At 43.3% G+C, this 20,088-nt stretch overlaps 1 protein-coding gene across 14 annotated transcripts in view; it reads left to right on the top strand.

Moving 5' to 3' along the window:
• CCDC78 (coiled-coil domain containing 78) overlaps positions 1-20,088 on the top strand; it is an 87,478-nt gene that overhangs the window by 20,075 nt on the left and 47,315 nt on the right. For 12 of the 14 annotated variants that reach the window (XR_004647324.1, XR_004647323.1, XR_004647326.1 and 9 more), the window contains exons 3-7: positions 13,677-13,820; positions 14,296-14,439; positions 17,193-17,367; positions 18,885-19,022; positions 19,291-19,422. Coding sequence is in view for 10 of the 14 variants with exons in the window: in XM_034782975.1 (XP_034638866.1) it covers positions 17,248-17,367; positions 18,885-19,022; positions 19,291-19,422 (390 nt within the window). In the remaining 4 variants the exon portion in view is untranslated. The remainder of the gene's footprint in view (positions 1-13,676; positions 13,821-14,295; positions 14,440-17,192; positions 17,368-18,884; positions 19,023-19,290; positions 19,423-20,088) is intronic. The other 2 variants (XM_034782978.1, XM_034782976.1) reach the window with 2 other exon arrangements.

Raw genomic sequence — 20,088 nt, forward strand, 5'->3', positions numbered from 1 at the left:
CATACCTGCGTTCCAGTCGTGACTGCCATTCCACCACGTTTCAGTTATTCCTATGATGTCCAGTTTCAATTCTTGGACCAAGACCTCCAATTCCTCCATTTTATTACCTAGGCTTCTCGCTTTGGTGTACAAACACCCTAATGTATGTTGTTTAATCTGTCTCCCATTAGTAGCACTGTATGTTGCGGGCCTCTTTGTGTCCGTCCCGCCTGTCCTTCCTATGTCCAATCTCATCTCCCCGGCTATGTCTCCTCTTATTACACTCAGCTTTTCAATACTGGAAACTGGCATGGAGATTAACTGTGCATCTCCCAACCATCTCCCCAAACTTCCTAGTTTAAAGCTCTTTTGATAAGATGAGCCAGCCTCCCTCCCAGAAGTCTATTTCCTTCCCTACTCAGGTGAAGCCCATCCCGCGAGAACAGGTGCCTGTCCCTGAAAGCCTCCCAGTGGCCATACATTCCAAAGCCCTCCTTATAGCACCACTCCCTTAGCCAACTATTTATCCTCACAATCCTATCAGCCCTTTGCTGCCCTTCCCTCGGAACAGGCAGAATCCCACTAAAGATAACCTGAGCCTCTATCTCCTTGAGAGTCTTCCCCAGCCTGGCATAATCTCCCTTGATTCTCTCTAACGAGAACCTAGCCGTGTCATTCGTTCCTACATGAAGGATTATCAAGGGGTTCTTACCTGCTCCTTTTAGGATCCTTTTCAACCGCAGGTCCACATCACGTATCTTTGCGCCCGGTAGACAGCACACCCTTCTGTTCTCCGGGTCCGCCCTGGTCACAGGCCTGTCCAATCTCCTCAGTAAAGAGTCTCCAATTACATACACCTGCCGTCGCCTGGCAACAGTGCGATCTAGTAATCTAGTCTCCGATCCCTCTAGTCCTGACCTGTGTCTGCTCCTATCTTCTCTTATGCTCCCCCTTATTCCTTCCTCTATCCTCTGGTGGCCCATAATTGGTGCTGTCTCCATCAACTCCTCCCCCCTCTCTCTCGGACTAGCTGCTCTTCTCTTCTTCCTCACCCTCCCAGCTTCAGTCACCACCTGCTGCCCCCCTACCTCGTTATCCAAACACTCAAACCTATTCCTGAGTTCTATTCCCCCCTCACTGGCCCTCCTTTTCTTTGGCCTGCTTCTCGCAGTCACATGCTTCCACTTCCCTTGATCTCCCCCTTCCATTCCCCTCTCGCTGTCATCTACTACTGCCTCCTTCTGCACCCTAGAGCCTTCCCCTTCAGCCCCGCCTTGCCTATCCTCCATCAGCTGCTCCAACCCCCGCCTAAACTCCACCAGGGTCTCTACCTGCATCTCCAGCCCCTTAACCTTTTCCTCCAGTAACGCTATAAGGCGACACTTCATACACACATACCTTTGTTCCAGGTCTCCTGCTAGGACTATATACATACCACAGCTTCCACATGCAGCCATCTGCATTCTGTCTGCTGCTGCTGCTTGGCTCATGGCTGCTGCGGTCTCTGCCCACAGCACCTGGGGAAACAGAGCACACACCACGCCCCACCCTCCTGCCTCCCCCTGCAAACTCCCTCTCAAACTCCCCTGTTTGCTGCCTCTGTGCCGCTGCTCGCAGCTGTGCCGCTGCCTGGCTGGGCGGCCGCTTTTATGGGCCCACTAGGAGCTGAGAGCGGGAAGATGTATTTCTGGAGGATTGAAGAGCGCAAGCATCATCAGACACCAAGAGAAAGGTCCTGTGGTAAGGATAAAGAAGGTGTTGGGAGAAGGCCATGAGGAAGTAGCCCAGGGAGTTGTAGCTGTCACACAGCTGTTCCAGGAGGCACCCTAGGCAGCTGCAGTCCACAGAGCCCTGGGCTGGAACCCAGAGTAGAGGGTGGGCCCGGGTTCCCCCCAAACCTCCCAACTCCTGAGCAGACACAGGAGGAATTGACCTGGACTGTGGGTTCTACCCGAGGGGAAATTCTCTGGGCTGTTCCCTGACCCACATGGTGAATCTCCGAAGCAAACAAACCTGCCAATAAGCACAGGACGCACCAAGATAGAGGAGGAACTTTGTCACACCACTTATACGAAACAGACATTCAATCTCCAGATACAGAGCCTGACCCATAAAGTAATGGTCTGGATTGTAGAACAGGGAGATGCTAGATCAAGCAAGGCAGTTTCTTGAAATCAACCTTCAAGAATGCAGAAGATATGGTAAAGAAATTAAGCAAACAAAGTATTTAGGATATGCTGTTGTAAAGAATTTCTTAGCTGGAAACTGATTCTAATATCTCTAGTAGGTGAACACCAGTATTTTAAAAAAATTACAGATTATCTTTGTCTTCACTGGAAAAAATTGGTGTGTTTATACATTGAAATAACTAACTCAAGTTAGTGATATTGATGTAAAAGTCTAGTAGAGACAAGGTACTGTAGTTTTTACCTTGATGTAGCTAGTCAAGGTCAACCCCAGATATAGGGCATTGAGGTAACAACTACCTGTGCCTTATCTTCACAAGGATTTTACACTGAGGAGCTATCTTTGAGTTAGATTTCTTGATTTAAAAACACATCCATTTTTTGCAGTGGTGACATAGCCACAATAACTAATACATATATTACACGGCTGTCTTGGGTGCAGACTGAGGGTCATCAAACACACTGATGATTTCTGACTTGTGCGACAAAGTCAGGCCGAATGGCTGCAAGAGGGTGGTCCTGTTGGGTTCTGAGAAGTGGGTAGGTGCCAGCCTGCCCAAGGCTAAAGGTCCCTCCCCCAGCCTAACAGGAGGACCCACTGAGCCTGGGACTCAATGTTGGACAACAGAAGAAAAAACAAGGACAGGTGTGAAGGTCAAAGGGTCAAAAGTACGGAACCTGAAGGGAACACCGAGCAGAGAACCCCAGACAGTGCCCACTGCTCCTTGAAGGTGTCAAAGAAGCCAGAGGAACTCTGCCCGGATGCGTGAACAGATGAAAGAACGAAAACAGGCCCCACAGTCGTAGCCCCTCCCCCCCAGCCAATCTCCACTCCCTGGTGTTATAGATGGCCACTTTAGCCATGGCTAGGAGGAGGTTGCAAGAGGGTGGTGAAACCAATTTTAGCTCTCATCTATATTTCTTTTTATGAATAAACCTTTAGATTTTAGATTCTAAAGGACTGGCAACAGCGTAATTTGTGGGTAATATCTGACTTGTATATTGACCTGGGTCTGGGGCTTGGCCCTTTGGGATCGGGAGAACCTCTTTTCTTTTACTGGGATATTGGTTTTTATAACCATTCGTCACCATAAGGAGTGGTGCTGGTGGTGATACAAGGGAACTGGAGTATCTGAGGGAATTGCTTGTATGACTTCTGGTTAGTCAGTGGGCTAAAACCAAAGTCCTCTCTGTTTGGCTGGTGTGGCATGCCTTAATAGAAAAGGAACTCCAGCTTTGAGCTGTAACTGCCTGGCTCTAAGCAATTTGTCCTGAATTGATACTCTCAGTTGTGTCCCGCCAGAGGCCGCATCGTTACAGGAACACCTTGCTGATCCTCCATCTTTTGCAGAAGGCCAGCGTGCCATCACCCAAACAAAAAATTACAAGACACCAGGCCTAGATGGCATCCCAGCTGAGGTTTTTAAAGCTGGTGGAACAAAACTCCAGCACAAACTTTGCCAACTACTCGCTAAAATCTGGACCTGCAAAGAAATTCCACCTGACTTTTTAAGAACACCAACATTGTTTCAATAGTCCAGAAAAGGGACAAATCTTTGTGCGGGCACTACAGAGGTATTGCCCTCCTCTCCATTGCAGGGAAGATCCTTGCCCGGATCCTACAAAACCGCCTCCTCCCCCTTGCTGAGGAACTTCTTCCCGAATCACAGTGTGGCTTCAGGCCATCTTGATGCACAACCGACATGATTTTTGTGGCACGAAAGATTCAGGAGAAGTGCAGAGAGCAACACCAGGAACTGTTCATGGCATTCATTGACCTAACCAAGGCCTTTGACTCTAGCAATCGTGATGCCCCATGGAAGGTGCTGTATAGGTTTGGCTGTCCACAGAAATTCATTTCCATCATCAGACTACTCTATGGTGGGATGACTGCCACCATTCTGTGCAGTGGCTCAGAGACTGAACCATTCATCATTCGCACGGGTGTCAAGCAGACCTGTGTCATTGCTCCAACACTCTTCTCTATTTACCTTGCCGTGATCCTGATTCTCATCCATGACCACCTTCCTGATGGAATCGTGATTGAGTATTTTATGGATGGCCAATTCCTCAATATTCAACGTCTCCAAACAAAATCTAAGATCATGAGAATTTGCATCACTGACCTTCAGTATGCAGATGACTGTGTCATCCTCTCTCACACAGAGGCCGACCTGCAAAGCACCCTAAATCTTTTTGCAGATGCCTATCACAGCCTGGGTCTCTCTCTCAACATCAGGAAAACCAAGGTACCAGCCCTTACCTGCAAAAACTACTCATCATACTCCACAAATCACCATCAGCAGAGAATCCCTGGAAAGTGTGCACCATATTCCATACCTTGGCAGCCACCTCTCCCAAAAAGCCAGCATTGACAAAGAAATTGAATACAGGATATGCTGTGCCAGCACATCCTTTGGAAGACTACTCAAATGAGTCTTCAATGATAGGGATCTGCAAACTGGTACCAAGATCTTGGTTTACAAGGCAGCTGCCATTTCCACCCTTTTCTGTGTGTGTAAGACCTGGGTAACCTACAGACCATATCTCAAGTGGCTGGAGTGGTTCCAGCAGCGCTGCCTCAAGAGGATTCTCAGGATCAGCTGATAAGACCGATGCGCTAACATCAGCGTTCTCTCTGCAGCTAACATCAGCAGTGTAGAAGTGCAGGTCATGAAACACCAACTGCGCTGGGCTGGCCACTGTCTATGTATGCCTGACACTCGCCTCCCACAGCAAGTACTCTTCTCTCAGTTAAGTCAGGGAAGAAGGGCTCACAGAGGACAGAAGAAGCCCTTCAAAGACATATCTTGATGCCAAAAATGGAGGCATCAATCCAACAAACCAGGAAGACTTGGCGCAGAACAGAACATACTGGTGCCACACCATACACCGAGCCACAGCCCACTTTGAGGAGAACAGACGTGCTCATGAGATGGAAGCGACAAAGGAGGAAAGAAAGGGTGCAACACTCTAGCCAACAACTGTCTCTTCCAACATTACACCCATCACATCTGTGGGAAAATCTGCAGGGCATGAATTGGGCTCTTCAGCCACCTAAAACCCACCAATGAACCCTCTTGGCAGACTACATCCTCGCACTGAGGGACAGCCGAAGAAGAAGAATTAAAACCACAGTGCAGGAGGGAAAGCCCAGCAGGAAAATGTAGTTTTTAGCTCTTGATAGGAAGAAAACACATTAATTAGCCATATATAATATTTTGCACTTGAGAGTGGATGGAGATGTCACTAACAAGTAAATATTAAAATGCTATGACTACAAAAGGACAAATTCTGCCCTGATTTACTTCCTAAGGAGTAAATTAGGATTGGCCTCATTTCTAAATCAGAAGAAAATATTAGGTAAAAATATCTTTTTAATCTGTTTGTATAGCACCTAGCACAATGGGGTCCTGGTCCATGCATGGAATTCCTGGGCACTGTGGTAATACAAATAATAAATAATAGTAATAATAAAAATCAGGGTGGATTTGATTTAAATCGCTAGGTAGGAAGACTCGATTTAATCATGGATTTCTACATAAAAGTGCATTCTTGTTGGTGGTTATAACCTTAATACATATTCTTCACAACTCAGAGATAGATGTAGGTTTCATTTTTAGAAGGTACACACTGTACATTTTTAAAGTGATTTATTTTGAAAACTTTTCAGATTAGTTTTACAGCTATATCAGAAAATGAATGATTGTTTGGTTATTTCATTTACTAAAGGTAATTGAAGCAGATATTTATGAAGTCATTGGGAGGTGAACTATTTTCAATTCAACAGGTTAATCATTAATATTTGGAGGATTTTCTTGCAATGCTGTACTAGGAGGAGAACATCACCAGACAGACATTTAAATTGTTTAACTAAAACAACAACATTATGTATCTGGATTTTTTCTTCAACAGCAAACATAATATTTTAGCAAAATAAGCATATGAATTTTTGAATTTAAACATTCAAGTTTTTTAAAATCAGGTTTGTTTTTGTTAAAATAGTTTTTAACTAAAATAGTTAAATTAAATTTAAAAAATTTACATCGACTATATCAGTCAGGTCAACATGAGAAACTTAATATTGGCTTCTGCAGCTAACTCAGTCATCTTCACCTTCATTTTCCTGTTTGTTCATAATCTGGAAAAGAAAAACAAGCTTTCCTGCTTTTTCAGGTCCTAAACGATTTCTCAATTTAGAATGAATTAGTCCAAAGGAAAAAAATATTCCTTCTACACCGGCAGAAGAAGCTACTGCTGTTAAAAGTGAGATTATCACTTCAACAGTCTCTGAATCCAAGTGCTTAAGTGACTTCCACCAGTTCACTGATGTGACTTTCTTTAAAACATCATCAGCAAACATATATTTCTTGAATGGTTCACCCTTAGCTCTGAAGTTTATTATAGTTGGCATTATGGAGAGATGATTGCTGGATGTCCATGTCATAGCCTACTCCTCTTCAACAGTTAAGGTTTGACCCTGGTATTGAGTATTGAGACTATTTGCAAGAAAATGAGCTGGAGATTGTGCTTGTCCCTTTTTTTTTTTTTAATGCTTGTAATTTAACTGTCATTGCATATTTCTCTTGTTAAGATCTCACTCAGTTCCTTCCAAATTTCAACAGCGTCAGCAATAAAACAGCTATTTCCGTGCATTTTGTTCAAGGCTACAGAAATAGGCTTTGGGGTACTCGGCATGTGTTCAACATTTCTCTTAAGCCAAATGTTGAGAACTTTGGCTGTGACAGTGCCATCTATTTTCTTTTTCACAATTTTGTTCACAAACTGTCATCAGATTAGGCCAGTTCTTGATATAGTGCTCAAAACAGTCCACTACTGAGTTCCATAGCACGTCTTGTGACAGAGTTAGCTTGGTTCCTCCCACTTTTTTCAGAGCAGCTGCTGCAAAGTGGTTGTTACAGAAGTATTTTGCAATTTCAACAACATTAGCCTTTATTTCTGGAACACTGAAGTCTTTGGCTAGGAGGTGCATCAAATAACCACTGCAACCGTATGTTATTAGCTTGGCCCTCGCTTCTAAATAATTTCTTCTCATCTTGGATACATTTGCAGCATTGTCTGTGACCAAGCTGCGTACTAGACATTTGAAAAAAAAATTTCAGTTTGTTATAGCTTTTACTGCTACTTCTTGTATCAGTTGTTTCTGTAAGGAAGGGAGGGATAGCTTGGTGGTTTGAGCATTGGCCTGCTAAACCTAGGGTTGTGAGTTCAATCCTTGAGGGGGCCACTTAGGGATCTAGGGCAAAATCAGTATTTGGTCCTGCTAGTGAAGGCAGGGGGCTGGACTTGATGACCTCTCAGGGTCCCTTCCAGTTCTAGGAGATGGGATATCTCTATTTATTTCTGTTGTCACACAAGCACATACAACAGGATCATTGTGGACATTGCTCCATCCATCAAGACTCAGATTAACAATTTTACCCTCTAGACCTTTTGCACACTGCTCAATTTCTCTTTCATACACTTTATCCAGCAATTTGCCTGTGACATCTGCTCTGTTGGGTGGACTGTATCCTGGTCTTAATGACTGAACCATGTTAATGAAGTGTGGGTTCTCAATCATACAGAAAGGAGAGCTTGTTGCATAAACAAACTAGGCAATTTTTTCATCAATTACCTCTTTTTGTAATCTGCTGGTTCTTATCACAAACTTATCTATGGTTGTTTCTGGATTTTGGAGATTTTGTTTGTTTGCCACAGGTGATATACTGTGGCTATGTGATATACATGATGTGACTGAAACACCAGTTTCAGAGTTCTCTGCCAATGATATAGAAAATGATGATCTTGAAGCTAAATAGTCTTCAGAATCCTGTATGTTGAGGATGGATTCTTCTAAACAAAATAAGTCAGTGTAGTTATTTAATTATTATTCCCATACTGCTCATTTAATATTACTCATTGCATTCACTGACACTCAGTACTACTTTAAAGATGAAATTGTAAAAGGAAGATCTGCCAATTTCAGCTATTTATTTTTTTTTTATCACAACTGCATCTAAAATGATAGTACCATAGAGTAACAACTATATTTTTTTTGCTCAAACATGAGAATTCAAGAATAGTCTAGAAGGAAGACAGGCAGTCCTTAAAGAAATATGAAATAAAAAAGTTTACCAACCTGAAGATCCTGCATGTTCAGACATGTTCCTTTCATCATCTTCAATGCAGCTTCCTCCTCGGAAGAAATACTTCTCATGATTATGTCATTCCGGAAACCAGGCCTTGCATTTCTTTGTTGCACTGTTTGTATTTTGCACGCATGCATGTCTTACCCACAGGTAGAGGAACTTCATTAAAATATTCCCAAACTGGGTCTCTTTTATGGCCTGCTGGGTATGATAGATCTCAAATCAATGAAGGCTACACTCAGACCTCAAGCGTTCTGGAATATGCTGCTCAGTTTCACTTTTGTTTCTACTGCCTCTCCCTCCCTTCTCACATTTATCTCCAGACTTCTTGTCCAGATCTATTCTGCCCCCAACAATCTTCTATTTATTGAACTTTTTGAAACTTTGCACTTTTAGAGAGGGGTAAGGGATTGACTCTGTGTACACAAATTTGCAGAGGGACAATAGGGTTGAGGCCTGTTATTTCTCACCTCTATATATTTATTTATTTATTTGCTGTTAACAAGCATGTTATTTCTGGAGACACAAATCCACAGTTTGAGAACTGCAAAACTAAGCATCTCTGATGGTATCTTCTAGACTGAACACTGAATCCCATTGGGTAGATAGAAAGATTAACCTAAATAATCTATACAGAAGCCCCTGGAACCCCATAAGGGTCCCTAATCCATGAACTATTGGAACTCATTTACAAAACTTTTCTTAAACATTACATGAATATATTGTCTAATACTATAGAATTAGAATTTATAATCCCTATTTCATGATGAGATATTTTGAGCTATCTTAATTAAAACTATCTTTAGATAGGGTTTTTTTTTTCCTCAAAAAGCATTTTATCAAAAAAATCCAATTTAAATAAAAAAGTCCACCCTGATAAAAATAATCTTTTCACGTGTTATCTAACTATCACAATACACCAGTTCACGAACCTAAGAAGGAGAAATTACTGAGCACAGCTGACAGAGAACCATTTGTAGGGTCCCTGGATGCTCAGTTAAAAGGTTTTAAAACACCTATAATTATTAAACCTCATAATACATAATGTCTGTGTTTTCAGTGTTATGCCATTTTGAAGTGTCAGAAACATAAAGCAAAACAGAGATCTAGTTGAACCAGAAGCATCCAACTCAGCACAAGTGTTAAAGCATTTATGAAGTAGTTTAGTGAAATTGTCTGAACTGGTGGCTATACTGTATAGGCTTGAGAATCTTGTTTCTCAGAGTATGTGTACAGTGCAAAAAAACAACAATCAAAAAACCACTGCAGCAAGTCTGAGAGCCTAGGCCAACTGATTTGTGTTTGCAAGGCTTGCGCTAGGGGCTAAAAACATCACTGTAGGCATTCCCAATCGGTCTGGAGTCTGAGCTCTGAGACACACCCTTCTCACCATGTTTCAGAGCTCAGGCTCCCACTCAAGCTCAAACTGCAATTTTTAACCCTGTTAGCATGAGTCCAAACCAGTCCACACAGGCTCTGAGACTTGCTGCCATGGTGTTTTTTTTTTTTGCAGTGTAGATGTACTGTCAGAGGCCAAGGGTGCTAGTGTTTTTATATGGATTGTGCAGCGATTGTAGGATGGAAGCGGAGTGTTAATCACTTGATGTATGAATCAAGGCTTCATATGTTTCAGAGTAGCAGCCGTGTTAGTCTGTATCTGCAAAAAGAACAGGAGTACTTGTGGCACCTTAGAGACTAACAAATTTATTTGAGCATAAGTTTTCTTGGGCTACATCCCACTTGTAGCCCACGAAAGCTTATGCTCAAATAAATTTGTTAGTTTCTAAGGTGCCACAAGTACTCCTGTTTTTTAAGGCTTCATATGCATCCCAGAACTGGTATCTGAGTAAGTGACTGTGGACTTGTCCACACTTAAAGTGCTACAGTGGCACAGCTGTGCTGTTGCAGCTGTCTCTATAGCACGTCAGTGTAGACACTACCTATGTGCCAACAGGAGGGATTCTCCCATCAGCATAGTAGGTAGTCCACCTCCCCAAGAGGCAATAACTAGATCGATGGAAGATGCTTCCATCAGTGTAGTGCTGGTCACACAGGGACTTAGGTTGGCTTAATTACATTGTTCTGGGCGGTGGATTTTTCACACCCCTGAACACAGTAATTATGCCAACTTAATTTTCTAGTGTAGACCAGGCCTCTGATTATGCTCAGAGGCTATATTCTGGAATCAGAGAACTAGCCTTGGATTCTAATGCCATGTCTATACTACAGGCCCAACTGTGCTTGGCAGATGGGGGTGTGGGTCTCATTATTAGTTCGCTGAAACACCCACTATCAGCTTCTGTATATCCCAGCACTGGTATGTGGATGTGGCTGTAGGTGTGAAGAGACTGAGAATTCTTGTCACTGTTTTAATCCTCTTATGAAATCACTTCAGTGGTGTCGGTTGCTTTTGCAGAAGAATAAGCCATAATTGCATATTTCATTAGGTTCTCCTTCCCATAAGCCCCAGAATGGCTCTGCCTCTTGGTCCCTTTCTATGTTCATGTAGCAACCTGGACCAGATGCCACTAATGTAGAGCTGGTATACTCTGCTCAAGATGGAGCCTACACCCTCCCCATCCCCCTCTTTTCTTCACTCCCTGTCTTTTTGAGTCTAGGTTTGGACAGACACTGAGAAGTTACTCAGACTTGTGGTTCTCTCAGAGCATTGCATTTTATCCACACATAAGAGACAGGTTCTTATCTAAACTCATGTGACCAATAGGAATAATAGAGATGATGAAAAGGATAACAAAACATGGGGATTAAGAACTTGCATTTCTTTAAGTCTTGACAATCACTCATCAAGTTCTCCCAGCTTTAACCCTCATGGCCTGCACACCACTGTTATGGTCTCACACCTCAACTACCATTTTGACTAAAGTATTATCTATGCTTGGGAATAATTCCAACTCAGCCACTGGCCAGTAATCGTGTGGCTGTACCATGTAGACAAGAGCAAACCAGAGTTGGCACTGATTGAACTAATTAGGATTTATCTCACTTATATCCAGGGGTACACATTGACTAGTTCAGTTGCTGGAAACTCCTTTATGTCTTGGTCTACATTTAGGAGGCAGCACTGGTGCATCGTCATTGATGGCTGAGCTGGGGCCATTTCTGAGTGTGAATGAGGGCTGAGAAGGACTGGGCAGGACTCCCTTTGAAGATCACCACCAGTCAAATGGGTGTTGGGCAGTGGAGGGCCTTCACGTCTCCCGGGACATCATTTAATTTGGGCAAGCAAAAGGCTTTTGGAAGAGCTAACTTCAAAATGTGTCTTGCTTCAGAATTTGGCCATCTTTCCACTCCTTGGCTCAGCTGGACGAAGATTGGTTTGGGAGGGTCCCTCCTAGCTATCAGCTGTGTAGAACCAATGTGAATGAAATTGTTTTTAAGTTATCCACTGTACCATTGTAACTTCTGTTACTACATTGTAACTTTCATTACACTTGCCATTTTGCTACATTGTAACTTTCATTACACTTGCCATTTTGCCTACATTGTAACTTCTGTGCCATATTGTAATTCAAACCCCATTTTAAAATACTTACTCCATTTTGTAAGGGCTTGCTGCAACCTTCATTTTTGCAAACCCTGCTGTAACTTTATTAGTCTAGTTAAGATGTGTGAATGAGGGATGTATGGGTGATAGAATCAACCTCCAGCACCAGCCCGTCCTGATGAGATAAAGTTCAAATACCAACGGCTGAAGAACTAGACAACAGCCCTAACTCAAGCAAGAAGCATCCACCTTAAAAAGAAACAACAGAAGGAAGATCAAAGCCAGGTCCCAGGCTGACAGTCACGCCTGCAATTGACGGGTGATCAAGTCAAACCCAGAGGCGGCGTGACACAGCGAGACCTAGAGACTTTGAATCCAAAAACTCCTATAAAAAAGGAAGGGTGAGATGAGAGACTTTGGGTAACGTTCTGCTATCAACATCAAGGAGCATCGGTGCGCGCCCGACAGAGACCCGGCTCCCCCTCGTGCTCAGCTTTCCTGGCCAGTTAGCTGTCACGAGCTACGATCCCAAGCTGCGAACTCAAACTACACTCAGGACTGGTAACTATCCAGCAGCTGCAGAACATTTTGGTGTGTGTGTGTGTGTGTGTGACTGTATGTGTATAAGCCTTGAGGTATTTGTTAATAGTTACAGATTAATAAATGTGGCATCTTTGCCTTGACCCCTAAAACGATCCTGTATAAGTTTGTGGGACAACAGCTGCAGCTTGAATAAGGTTCAAGGACCAAGGTTTTTAAGGCCCGGTTTGACAAAGCCCTGGCTGGGATGATTTAGTTGGAGTTGGTCCTGCTTTGAGCAGGGGGCTGGACTAGATGACCTCCTGAGGTCTCTTCCAACCCTAATCTTCTATGATTCTATGACATCCTGTTGATAAGAGGATGGGACAGAGGTTGTGAATATTGTAGAGCTCAAGAAAGAAATGCAAGAAAGTAGATTGTCCAACAGTAACTATTACCTATCCTGGAGCATGGGGCTTGATTAAATAAGAGCATGGGGGTGTTTGTATATGGGTTTTGGTTTAGGCCCATCTCTAAATCTAATGATACTTCAGAGGCTTAAAGTATTATATTGTTTTACTGGAAACATATCCTAATGTACTTCTCCATCACTGTGGTAAGGATGCAGTGGGGCAGCCAACAAAGGTTAAGGGGTGACTTGATCACACTCTGTAAATACCTACATAAGGAACAAATATTTTGATAATGGGTTCTTTAATCTAGCAGACAAAAAAGTATAACATGATCCAATGACTGGAAGGTGAAGCTAGACAAATTCAAACAGGAAATAAAGTATACATTTTTAGCAGTGAGGGTAATTAACCATTGAAACAATTTACCAACAGTCATGGATTCTCTATCACTGATAATTTTTAAATCAAGATTGGAGGTTTTTCTAAAAGATCTGCTTTAGGAGTTATTTTGGGGAAGTTCTATGGCTTGTGTTATACAGGAGATCAGCGTAGATGATCACAGTAGTCCCTTCTGGCCTTGGAACCTATGACTCAATAGACTCAAGGCTTGCTGGGATGGGAAATGAAGAATTCAACTTCCTCTCCTAAATGTAAAATCACTTCCCTCCCTGCCCAATAGTGGGAGAGAAATTTAATATCCCAGAAAGCAAGGGATACTGTTCCAGTCATATCGGCCTGTCCTGGAGTGAGGACAGTCATGGGGGATGCCTTGTGGTATTAGAACCATATGATTCTGGGATTCCTGCCACATAATTTGGGTCAGATGTGGATCAGAGGACATGGGGGCCATGATTCTAGCCCATGTAGTTATCAGCACTCAAATACTAGCTGTGTCAGCCAGTCATGCTCTCTTGGTTGTCAGGGGCTGTCCCATATGATGGTGTCCTCAGCAGCAGAAGCCACCACAGTATTCTGCCAGGGCTGGGCATGCAGAACTGGGGTTGTGAGCAACTATAGGCTGACTTCGAACCATTCCAGCATCATCACTCACTTTAACCTGCAGATGGTGAGTGTGGACCTAGGGTTTCAGAGTTTGGGTTTTCACATCTGTGTCTTAATGCATTTTCTCATGTTTATTTCTTTGTCCCTTATAAATTATGTTCAAATGTAGCCAACTTACCATTGCTAAGTGTTAACTAAGGAAGTGCTAGGACTTGACCTAGGAATTGTACTGGATCAGACCAATGGTTCATCTAATCCAGTATCCTGTGCCTGACAATGGCCAGTACCAGATGCTTCAGAAGAAGGTGCAAGAAACACATTTGAAAGCTTTGCTCTTTTCCATTCTTTCTGACTCTTAAGCCTCCGTTTAGATTGTAAGCCAATCCTTTGTCTACCTAGCTTCTGGTAGCAGAGTCTGCAGAGTCAGACAAGGATCCTGCTCTGCATGACTCTGGAGACTCTCAGATCCTGGTTCCTCTAACTAACTGCCTCAGTTCTTTGAGTTCTGACTGATTTTTTTTTCCCTGTCTCTCTCGCAGCATCTCCATAAATAGCCTAGTCCAGTCAGGTGCTGGCTGAAAATTGCGGATCTTCCTGGAGCAGAGAACCTCACTGAGAACCTGTGGGGTGGGAGTTTAAGAGAGACGCTTCTGCTGAAGAAGTCCTTGGTGGCTTGCTACCAGGTAGTCAATCAGCTGGCAGGTCCTCAAGGACTCAATTCTGAAGCACTTAGAGGAAAGTGATCAGGAACAGTCAGCATGGATTCACCAAGGGCAAGTCATGCCTGACTAACCTAATTGCCTTCTATGAGGAGATAACTGGGTCTGTGGATGAGGGGAAAGCAGTGGATGTGTTATTCCTTGACTTTAGCAAAGCTTTTGATACGGTCTCCCACAGTATTCTTGCCAGCAAGTTAAAGAAGTATGGGCTGGATGAATGGACTAGAAGGTGGATAGAAAGCTGGCTAGATTGTCAGGCTCAACGGGTAGTGATCAATGGCTCTATGTCTAGTTGGCAGCCGGTTTCAAGCGGAGTGCCCCAAGGGTCGGTCCTGGGGCCGGTTTTGTTCAATATCTTCATTAATGATCTGGAGGATGGCGTGGATTGCACCCTCAGCAAGTTTGCAGATGACACTAAACTGGGAGGAGTGGTAGATACGCTGGAGGGTAGGGACATACAGAGGGACGTAGACAAATTAGAGGACTGGTCCAAAAGAAACCTGATGAGGTTCAACAAGGACAAGTGCAGAGTCCTGCACTTAGGACGGAAGAATCCCATTCACTGTTACAGACTAGGGACCAAATGGCTAGGAAGCAGTTCTGCAGAAAAGGACATAGAGGTTACAGTGGACGAGAAACTGGATATGAGTCAACAGTGTACCCTTGTTGCCAAGAAGGCTAACGGCATTTTGGGCTGTATAAGTAGGGGCATTACCAGCAGATCGAGGGACGTGATCGTTCCCTTCTATTCAACATTGGTGAGGCCTGATCTGGAGTACTGTGTCCAGTTTTGGGCCCCACACTACAAGAAGAATGTGGAAAAATTGGAAAGAGTCCAGCGGAGGGAAACAAAAATGATTAGGGGGCTGGAGCACGACTTATGAGGAGAGGCTGAGGGAACTGGGATTGATTAGTCTGCAGAAGAGAAGAATGAGGGGGGATTTGATAGCTGCTTTCAACTACCTGAAAGGGGGTTCCAAAGAGGATGGATCTAGATTGTTCTCAGTGGTAGCAGATGACAGAACAAGGAGTAATGGTCTCAAGTTGCAGTGGGGGAAGTTTAGGTTGGATATTAGGAAAAACTTTTTCACTAGGACGGTGGTGAAGCACTGGAATGGGTTATCTAGGGAGGTGGTGGAACCTCCTTCCTTAGAGGTTTTTATGGTCAGGCTTGACAAAGCCCTGGCTGGGATGATTTAGTTGGGAATTGGTCCTGCTTTGAGCATGGGGTTGGACTAGATGATGAGGTCCCTTCCAACACTGATATTCTATGATTCTACCCATATCCAAATTGAATGATCAACTACAGTGAATGTTGTCTTAGTGGCCATTTTTCTGCATTCAGGGCCAGTGTGTGATCTCTGTCACACTTGTGTAAACCCTAAGTAACTCCATCCTAGTCAATGGATTTACACTGTTGTGACTGAGCTCAGAATCTGGCTCACAGTGTATAAGCTGCACTGTGCAGGCCTTTCCTATTATATGGTCTGCATTGATGGAATGCCCTGTATTCATTAAAGGGCTGCACAAGCAGGATGAGAGATGGCATACAAGCAGTTTAAGTAAAAATTCTGGACTGCCTGATGGTCTAGTGAGTAAAATGTTGTACTGTCTTGTAAAAGGCCTGAATTGGGGAGCAATATATTGTCTGTTCCTTGAGCAGGCTGAAACTAGGGGTGTTGTGAAAATAACGCTTAAGAGAGGGCGTAGGTGAGATGGGCAACCTCACTCAGGCCAGCTCAGACGTATGCTGCTGGAACATAGCCAGGAAGACTTGGGACAACACATGCAGGAAGCATCTGATTGAAATGGGGTAAGAGAGATTAAATAGTCCAAAGCGTAAGACTGGTGTCCCATTCAGCCAAACTGGCTGTTTCCATAGACTGGGGTTCTCAAAGTAACCCCAGGGAGTTAAGCACTAGAGCAAGGTGGAAAATGGTTTTCCCATCTCAGGAAAATTTTTGAGATTTGGAAAAACTTTCTCATCTCAAATCGGGGTGAAAACTTAATCTCAAACATTTTTGCAAACTGAAAATCCAAAAAGTGTTTTGGTTCGGGTCTGTCAAAATGTTTCCATTCAATTTTGACCTTTTGACATTTAAATTTTTTTTACTAGAATTAATTTCAAAACACAAATCTATTTCAAACCAAGAAACCTGAATTTTTCATTTTGAATATGTCAAAACAGGACGTTTTGACAGTTTGGAAATTTTTCCAATTTTTTCCCAAATAGGAAATTTTGTTGAAATGGACACTTCCCATAAATGGTTTCAATTTTGACAAATTGGTATTTTTTGACAAAAATATGCTGAGTCAAAACATTCCCAACCAGCTGTTAGGCACTCAATTCCCATTAAAGTTCAGTAGGATTTGAGATTCAGATATCTAATTCCCTGAGGTTCCTTTGAAAATCCTAACCTTTATCACTAGCCCTGGTGTCTGAGGTCCTGCCTGACATACCCCCATGCTGAGAGTAGCAAAGTGAAGGATTCCCTATGCTCTGATGCCTGGTGATATACGCTACTAGAAAGAGACAAAGGAACAAAATAATTTAAGTTTTCACAAGTGGAATGAGTGTTGATGATCTCAGCTCCAGAGGTGAGCTTGGATATTGCCATCTGACTGCCCTTAGTTGGCACTAGATGAGACTTTACAGTTAATTTCAGAAATGGCAGGGAATAGATTCCAATGTCAGTTTTATTTTACTTTCCCCACAGTGATTCCAAGTTGACCCAGTTGCTGGAAGAAGCCCTGGCCGGGAACAGCAAGACCATGGTTATTTTCTGCCTGTCTCCAACCTTGGATTCTTGGCACCTAGCGGCTGTGCTGAAGACCTGTATAGCTCTCTCACAAGTTAAGAACTTCCCTGTTTTAAATGAATACTTTGTAGAGGTACAGTATAGATCCCAAATCCCTAGATTCTGGCCTCAGCTCAATCTTTTCTGGGAAGAATCTAGACATTTAATAGGGCTGGGTTGCTGAACACTGAATATTAATGGCTGCTTAAACTGCAACATCTATGTCAATATGATGGTTGGGTTCATAGTGCATTGTTCGTTGGGTTAAAAACAGGGCTGGCTTAATAGGTCACCAAAAGATACAAACGTATGTTCAAGTGCATGATTCATATCTAAATTCAACCAGCCAGACTAAATTCAACCAGTGGATGTTTGAGTTTGGTGATGTGGTGCTTGCATCCTCATTTTGTGATGATGCCCTAGGAAATTTTGCACTGTGGGAGACCAGAGCACAGAAAAGATGAGAAGGTTGGCTACTTTCCCCCTGCTGTGCTTTCTCTCCTGCCACTTCTGCCCCATCCCAAAAACCTCAGTCCTGCTTGGTGGCATGTGATTATGGATATTTTGAATTTTCTGAATTTAGCAGGTAAACTCAAACCTGAACCCAACATCTTTTGATATTGCCCAGCATTAGTGTTCTCAGACCATCATGGGCTGGAAACATTGGAGATGATGCTCTGTCCTGAGCGTAGAGGCAAAGCTCTTTTCCACCCCCAGCGGCTAGTTATAGAATAGCATTTCAACCTCCTTCAAAGATTTTTTCCCGTTCCAGACACAGGGTACGTATACTTCATCTATAGGGAGAGGGTGCTTTATAAACCAAGGATTAGGGGATGGGTGAAAACCTCAGAATAAATATTTTGACTCCCCCCTTCAGTGTAATGAGAGTCCACTTGGCATATGCCTGGCAATCAGCAAGTGGCACATCAGAAGACGGCAGTCCCAGTTTTGTGTGTTTCAGTTTAGCCTCATTTCTCCAGATCAGAGACATCTCAGTACAGAATAACTTCTTTGTGTTCCACTGGTTCTGGAAAGGTACAGGCAGAGTTCCTCTTTACACTGAATTCATCCCAGGTTCTACATTTCAGGAATGTCATTCTTCTAGGATATGTCTGTGAGTGAAACCACTTCCTGAGACTGAAGCAGACCAACCCATGTCTCTGTTGCATGTATAGATTGCTGTCTTATTGCAGTATCCTGCCCAGAATAGAAGGGTTACAATGATCTGACAAAGAACATTTAGTTATTTAAAAGAATATGATCAGATAGGAAGAATATGGGAAAAATACAATAAAGATACAAGTGAGATGTTTACTGAGACCCTTATACAACAAAGAAGGGGATCTGCTGAGCTTTCCTTTGAAACCTCTAGTATATGCCATGGGAGCAATCAGGATACCAGACTGGATGTGTCATTAGTCGCTTCCTCTTTGGCAGTTCCTAGGAGCAGGTGTAGTCATTTGCTCCACCTCAAACAAAATGAAAACCACACCCTCTAGCAACCTGAGTTGATAGCAACCCTGTGTATGCTATCCATAGAGGAAAGAACTATTGGCAGATAAAGATTTTTGTCACCAAAATCCCATCTCCGGTTCTTTCTTTGATCCTTAGTCATTGCTTACTCAGTACTGGGCAAGGATCCTGGCCCTTCAGCACCGACTATATGAACACATGGATCTTAGGAGTGCCATGGAGAGTGAGAGCATAAGCACCCTCCGAGAACAGGTCCAGTGCCTCACCAATGAAAATGTAAGTGTGAAATGCAAATTTGTCTTCAGTACCTTTCCTGCATACTGAGTCAGGTATTTTGAAAACTTGATCCTAATCGCAGGATGAAAATGGCAACTGACAACCCCCTTTCCAATCTGTTAAAGCCACTGTATGCAGAAAGCTGTGTTTTCTCATCATGTAAGCTTCCCTTCCCACAACCTGGCTATCTGTGCAGTGCTGTGCATGGGGGAGAAGATCTTGTCTCTGCTCAGCATAGGGAGTCACTGGAGTTGTTTTGTGTACCCAGGTGCAGCTGCAGGATAGGAATGAAAGACTGTACACAAAGCTTGAAGAACTGCAGGAGAAGATGGGGAAGCTGGCTGGTTCCAAAACAGACTTGTCATCCAGACTGGTCTTCAGTGAGGAGGAGAAACTTAAGGTAATGCATGCACCTTGGGAGCTGGAGGTACTTGAGCTGTTGAACCCCACTGAGCCCAGAAATATATGGGTATGTAGAATTCTTGGGAAATGTAAAGATATTCTCCCTGAAGGTCTATAAAAACATGTGCACTCCCCAACTGCCAGGGCTACTCTACTTATTCCTTCTAGTTACTTCTGCTGGGGAAGGCTAGGACTGGTGCACTATGTCAACTTCCAGATAGCCTCTATTCCACATCACTTCCTTCTGGAAAAGGCTGAGATGTCTCAGAACGTGATCACTTAATTTCATAGTTTTTACTTGCTCTTTATACTCTTCCTCTTTGGGGTTATAAGGGAATCCAGTCTTGGGTGTCTCCACAGTTCTCAGCTGATGTGTCTCAGCATCACTATATTTTAATATTAAGGTGCAAAACTCTTCTCAGCTTTACCTATGGAGCCATGGTCAGTGCCTCCATAATAAGCTGGTGCTCAGATCACAAGAGGCATGTCTGCTTGCAGATCTCTTTTGTGCTTATATTTTTGGTCTAGACCTGTTGGCATAATCGGTAACACTGAAGTGTTGGCCTCAATGGCAGTCCCTGAACTTTAACTGAGGCTCACAAGCATTCCTGGAGGCTAGCCTGCTTTCTCTTGGCCAAATCCTTAGTCCCGATTCAGTCGCTGC

Source organism: Trachemys scripta, chromosome 10 (genome assembly GCF_013100865.1).
Source record: "Trachemys scripta elegans isolate TJP31775 chromosome 10, CAS_Tse_1.0, whole genome shotgun sequence".
Taxonomy (NCBI): Eukaryota; Metazoa; Chordata; order Testudines; family Emydidae; genus Trachemys; species Trachemys scripta.